The following is a 6,659-nucleotide window of genomic DNA, read 5'->3' as shown; positions in this document are numbered from 1 at the left end:
CTTGTTAGAGTACAGCTATAGGAACTAATTCATAAATTTAAAGTTCAACTGAGAGGTTGAACAGTAAAATTCAATTTTTGTTGCTTTATTAAATATCCTTTTTGCAGTTCAGTAACAAAATACTACCAGCACATCTTGGCCTTGGCATTCGCTGTAAAGGAACTGAATGAGAATTCCAACTTCTTACCAAACATCACTTTGGGGTTCTTCATCCTCAACAGCTATAATTTTGGGAGGATGACTTATAAGGCCACCCTCAGCCTACTTTCCAAACAAAAGAGGCTGGTTCCCAATTTCAGCTGTGATATCCAGGAGAAATTTATAGCTGTCATAGGAGGACTTTTGTCTGAAACCTCAGCCAATATGGCCACCGTTTTCAACATTTACAAGTTTTCACAGGTAACCTATGAACATGGAGGCAGGAAGACTTCATACTTCAGGCACATAATTTAACATTTCAATGTAATCTATTTGAAACATAACAATGCAATATTTTTCAGCTCACTTATGGATCATTTTCCCCAGCACAGGGTGACAAAATGCAATTTCCTTTCTTGTACCAGATGGTCCCCAATGAAACCTATCAATACAGGGGAGTTGTACGCTTACTTCAGCATTTTGGATGGACTTGGATTGGGCTTCTGGCTACAGATGATGACAATGGAGAAAAGTTTCTTCAGACAATAAAACCAATACTCTCTGAGAATAGCATTTGTTCTGCATTTGTGTTCAGATTACCAAAACAAGCTTACGTGGAAGAGATTACAGACTTGACTTTATTGCGGTGGGAAATGTATCCAGTTCTCATGGACAGAAAAGTCAACGTATGCTATATATACGGAGAACCTCCTGCCATGATGTCTTTAAGAATACTTCTATATGTAGCACACTTTATTTTATTGCCCCCTCTGGGTAAAGTGTGGATTGTTACATCACACTGGGACTTTGAGTCAATCTCTATCCACAGGGTTTCAGATATGGAATCCTTCCATGGTGCTCTATCCTTTACAGTCCATTCCAATCAGCCACCAGGATTCAAACAATTCCTTCAAACCATAAGACCTTTCTGGCACAGAGGAGATGGCTTCATTCAGCATTTCTGGGAGCAGGCATTCAGCTGTTCATTGGAAATGCTTGACCAGATGGAGATACATAAGAAAACCTGCACTGGGGATGAGAAACTGGATAGCCTTCCTGGAACTATGTTTGAAATGGATATGAGTGGCCTCAGCTACAATGTCTACAATGCTGTCTATGCTGTGGCTCATGCTTTGCATGACATCCATATATCTAAATCCAAACATAGAAAAGTGGTAGAAGAAGAGAAGATGTATTTCCAGAATGTTTCACCATGGCAGGTATTTACACAAAAGTTCTCGAAACATGTCGTCACATTGTATCACTACCCCATCAGACACCAATAGGCCAGTTAACTAGTTTATTAATGACTTATCTAGCACACTTACAATTCATAAATTAGTGCAAGTTGCTGCTAACAGGCAGCCTACTATGGCTATGAGCATCTTGAGTAAACTTTTTAGCTCAAAAACTAGCTAAAGTTATCATTGGATTTTATTTATCCTCACCTCTATGTCTAACTCAGTGGTATCAACCCTCATCTACTTCCCCTCAAATGCTGCTAAAATCTCAGTTGATGCTACTCAGCCACCAAGGGGATTTTCCTGCCTAGCCTACTCAGTTGTTTGAGCCTGTCATGGACTAACTTGGTCTTAGATGGCTCAGTTTGCTTGCCAAGTAGACCTCCCTATACTGTAGCAACTTGTACTACTCTTGCTAAAAGCTAGTTATGGCTCATTATGTGAAAAGATGAGGCTTAATGAGCCAATATCACCAGTAACAAGAACACTGTGCAGCAAGCAAAATACAAAACAAAACACACCCTTTGTGTTCCTCAAAAGAAATCCCAGCAAAAAGTCTGCTGCAGAGAGCGCACTAGAGCTCAATAGCTTATTTGTTTATTTATTTTATTCGGTTTGTATTCTGCCCTCCCTGCATCAGCAGCCTCAGGGTGGACTACAATTTGTACAATAATATAAAATACATGTACCTTTAAAAACCAATAAAAGTCCTTAAATATTTAAAATGCACAACAAAGCAATACAGCAGCAGATCACTGGATCAAAGCATCCTCTGGGGCTCATACAGGGAGAGGCGGTCCCGTAGATACACTGGTCCCAGTCCACATAGGGCTTTATAGGTTAATACCAGAACCTTGAATCTGATCCGGTACTCCACCAGTAACTAATGCAGCTGGCGCAATACCGGTGTTATGTGTGCAGTACAAGGCACTCTGGTGATGACATGCACTGCTGCATTTTGGACCAGTTGCAACCCGCCGGATCAAGTTCTAAGGAAGCCCTGTGTACTGCGTGTTACAGTAGTCTAGCCTAGAGGTGACCATTGCCTGGACCACTGTAGTTAAGTCATGTGTTGAGAGATAGGGGGCGAGTTTTTTGGTCTGTTGAAGATGGAAAAATGACAACCTGGCAACCGCCATGATCTGGGCCTCCATTTTCAAGGAGGCATCCAGAATCACCCCCAGGCTCCTAACTCTTGAGGTCGGTATAAGCACGCCCCATCAAGTACAAGGAGCCAGAGTTCCAAATCCATGTTTCTGCGTGGATTATCTTGCACCCTTCTGATTGGCTGCCCAACAAGAGGCAGCAAATGGCTCATTAAGAGCCAATAGTGCTCTGATGAATTATTTAAAATTGGAAGTGGCACAGAGCAGTACTCTAGCCCTGTAGGGTAGGAAAGAAATAATCTAGTGATGGATACAACTTCTCTCTGTATGTTTATTTCCATAAATGCTCCAAGATCACGTTCCCTTGACTTTCAAAACCCAAAGCCATGTGATAAATACTGGCGATTCTCAATGTGTGTGTGTGTGCACCTGTGTGAACCCAGATCTAGATAAAGTGACACTTTGTAATCCTGACTGCTAAGTTTTTGATGCCTTAATTGTTTCTTCTGGTTTTTTTTGTCAATCCAGTTCCACAACTATATAGGGAGGATCGCCTTCAATAATAGTGCTGGAGATAATGTACATTTTGATCAATATGGAGAATTAGTTGCAGGTTTTGATGTTACTAACTGGGTTACTTTCTCAAATGGGTCATTTGCTAGAGTAAAAATGGGAAGGCTGGATCCTCAGGCTTCTTCGAACAAAGAACTAACACTGAATGACAATCAAATTGTGTGGCATAGAAGCTTTAACCAGGTGAGACTTAGCTGTGGGTGCTTTATCAGGAAGTATGTTCCTTCTTTTTAAAATAAAGCTTTAAAAACACTTTCAGTAGATCAGGCATTATTAAAAAAAATTCTCTAACCTCTCTTTCCATTTATGGACAGGTGCGGCCACTTTCTGTGTGCAATGATGCTTGCTGGCCTGGCTCCAGTAAAGAAAAGAAGGAGGGAGAGCAATTTTGCTGCTATAATTGTGCTCTGTGTCTGGAAGGGATGGTCTCTGAGCAGAAGGGTAGGAGATATGCTGTAATACTTCACTGTGGCCAGATCTGTAGATACTTAAATCCAGAGACTGAGGCTATGGACAGACAAGATAGATCTTTTTTTAGAAACCTGAAAAATGCCTCAAGTTTGAGAAAAATCTGAAATCTTTAAAAAAAAAATTGAGGAGTTAAAGTTCTCCCTCCATGATAAAAGGAATGCCTGTAGCTTTAAGAAACGGATGCACTCAGTGGCCACTCCTAGGAAACTGTAACAAAATTCCCAGCCTTTGAGCCTTGGTTTCTGTCAGTAAGGGACAAGAGGAGTGAGCAGGGTCTTTTCCATGCCTATTTTCATCTTTAAGGTGGGACTTTAAGAGACAAAGTCCAGCAGAAACCCAAAGGCAACATAATACCATGAGACTTGCATAAGTCACCTAGGACTGGCTGCTTGCTATTATTCAGCAGCAGCCACTACTTGAAAGTCAGTGGTTTAGTGAAGTGGTTAGAGTTCATACTAGCATCTGGGAGAGAGAGATTCAAATCACCACTCTGTCATGGAAGCTCACTGGGTAACCTTGGGCTAGCCACCCACTTTCAATCAAACCTACCTTGCAGGGTTGTTGTGATGATAAAAAGGAGATAAGAAAAATGATGTAACCCCCTTTAATTTACCTTTGCGGAGAAAAGTAGGATATAAATGAATTAGGTTAATCGTATTCATAACTATAGCTGAAGATGGGGAGTAGATAAAAGGTAGTTTGACAGATGGGTGAGAAATACACAGGAGAAGGTGAGGATATGGGGTTGCCAGAAGGAGGGAAAGAATGTGGGGAGACAAATAGAGGAGAAAATGAGGTGCCCCCCACAAGTCCCTGAAATTCTCTAACGTGCAACTGGGCCAGACTGGTTGCAGGCACTGCACATCTGGACACAGCCTGCAATCCACACTAGATAATTGGTCACAGTTTTCCAGGTAGAGACTTAGAGGGGAGGGGGGGGTAGGGAAAGCTGAAGAGACAGAGGGAGCGAGATAAAGTTAGATTAGTGCGGGAGGGGAAAATCAGATGCGCCTCAGAAGTCCTTACAGTTCCTCTGCTTGTTCTTTTATTATAGGTGGGGGAGGGAATCATCCCTTTCACTTGCAAAAATTATCTTCTTCATGTCACAGAATTAAAAATTATACCTGAGTTAATGCTGGAGAACCATTTTTAAACTACAACAAAAACATCCACTATAAAAATGCAATCTCTTCAAACACCACTTGCCACAGAACCAGTACATTTGCAAGTTTAAAGAATGCAATTAGAGGGGAGGCCCTCTCAGCCCCAATGAAAATCCTTCGTGAGAATTCCGACATACATTGAACACAAAATTTGGTAGATAATTAGTTTTCCAAGAGTGCAGATCTCAGCTCAGGACAACTCAGTACAATTTCCTTCCACTTTTGTCCTCATTATGTCTTTGTCATTATTTCTTTCGTGATTGTACTCCTGGCAGTGGCTGTGAGTGGCACTGATGGCAGTATTCTGTCTTGCAACTAGATACTGCCAGTTTATAAGAGTGAGGAGAGAGAGCATCTCTCCGTGCCTCCTTCCTCACCTGCCTCTTCTATCTGCCTTTTGCAGTGAATGTTTTTGAAGTGTAGACCTCAGACTGTATTGTGAAAGAGGAAGGATGGATTGGAGACTCTTCATGCCTGTCCATTGGCTGTCTTACAGGCTGCCTATCCAGCCAGCCACCAACACAATCAGATGTACCATGATCCCAAAATGTCTCCTTGTATGTAGTGAACGGGAAGGGGAGAAAGAAGAGTGACTATTTGCTAGTGCATGTACATCATCTTGTCCTAGATATGGGTGACAACCTTGAAATAATTAAACACCTCTTTCTGTTCCTTCAGATATGGATGCCTGTGTCGAATGTCCAGATGATCTCTATCCCAGTAAAGCGCATAATCAATGCATTCCTAAGGTTGCAAGCTACCTCTCCTATAAAGAGACTTTAGGGGTCACCTTAGCTTTCCTGGCTATTTCTTTTTCTCTGGTCACAGCTTTGGTGCTTGGAACCTTCATCAAATACAAGGACACTCCAATTGTCAAAGCCAACAACCGAAGCCACACCTACGTTCTTCTCATCTCCCTTCTGCTTTGCTTCCTCAGCTCCTTACTCTTCATTGGACAACCTTCACAAGTGACCTGCCTGCTCCGCCAAACTACTTTTGCTATTATCTTCTGTGTGGCCATTTCCAGTGTGTTGGCCAAAACCATCACTGTGGTCCTGGCCTTCATGGCCACCAAACCAGGATCCAGGATGAGGAAATGGGTGGGCAAAAAAACAACACATTCTATTGTTCTTTCTGGCTCCTTTATTCAAATACTGATTTGTACTCTTTGGCTAAGTACTTCCCCTCCATTTCCAGATAAGGATATGCACTCAGTGCCAGGAAGAATCATACTGGAATGTAACGAGGGCTCAGCTATCATGTTTTACTCTGCCCTTGGCTATCTGGGCTTCTTGGCCATTGTCAGTTTCACTATGGCATTCCTAGCCAGGAAGTTACCTGACAGTTTTAATGAAACCAAGTTAATCACTTTCAGTATGTTGGTCTTTTGCAGTGTTTGGTTTTCCTTTGTTCCAACTTATTTGAGCTCCAAAGGGAAATACATGGTGGCTGTGGAGATCTTCTCCATCTTGTCCTCCAGTGCTGGCTTATTGGGTTGCATCTTTTCCCCAAAATGCTACATCATTTTGCTGAGGCCAGACTTGAACAAGAGGGAACAGCTAATTAGGAAAGTGTGAAAATCTCAGCCACCTGAAGCCTTGAAACCAGGATTTCGGCTGAATGCTGATGGCTGTGTTGGTGAAGAATAAAGGATCTTATTTCTTCCTAACTTCCTGATGTCGCCACTCACAATTCCACTTGAAGAGTTAATGGAAATACATACTTTAGAAATGAGAAAAAGACCCTGTTCAAGTGATCATAGTCTTAATGAGAGCTTAATGAAAGCTTTCTCCCAGATGCAGTTTATTGAGTATAATAATCTGTATAAATAAAAAGACCCATCTGTCCTTCCATCCATCTGTCTGTGAGTGGAACTACACGAGATGCACGGGCGAGTTGCGGGTCCTGCAAGGCTCTTTGGGAAGCGTAGGTTTTTTGTTTCTGTTTTAAACAGCTGCTCAATGTGA

At 42.0% G+C, this 6,659-nt stretch overlaps 1 protein-coding gene across 1 annotated transcript; it reads left to right on the top strand.

The window, feature by feature from the left end:
• The first annotated feature begins 1,142 nt into the window (after positions 1-1,142).
• LOC129339463 (vomeronasal type-2 receptor 26-like) lies at positions 1,143-6,269 on the top strand. Its single transcript, XM_054994044.1, has 4 exons — positions 1,143-1,358; positions 3,014-3,229; positions 3,364-3,499; positions 5,371-6,269. The coding sequence occupies exons 1-4, from the start codon at positions 1,143-1,145 to the stop codon at positions 6,267-6,269; spliced, it is 1,467 nt and encodes a 488-aa protein (XP_054850019.1).
• The last annotated feature ends 390 nt before the right edge of the window (positions 6,270-6,659 follow it).

Source organism: Eublepharis macularius, chromosome 12 (assembly GCF_028583425.1).
Source record: "Eublepharis macularius isolate TG4126 chromosome 12, MPM_Emac_v1.0, whole genome shotgun sequence".
Lineage (NCBI taxonomy): Eukaryota > Metazoa > Chordata > Lepidosauria > Squamata > Eublepharidae > Eublepharis > Eublepharis macularius.
The sequence above is the reverse complement of the archived record's forward strand: the minus strand, read 5'-3'. Positions and strand labels throughout refer to the sequence as shown.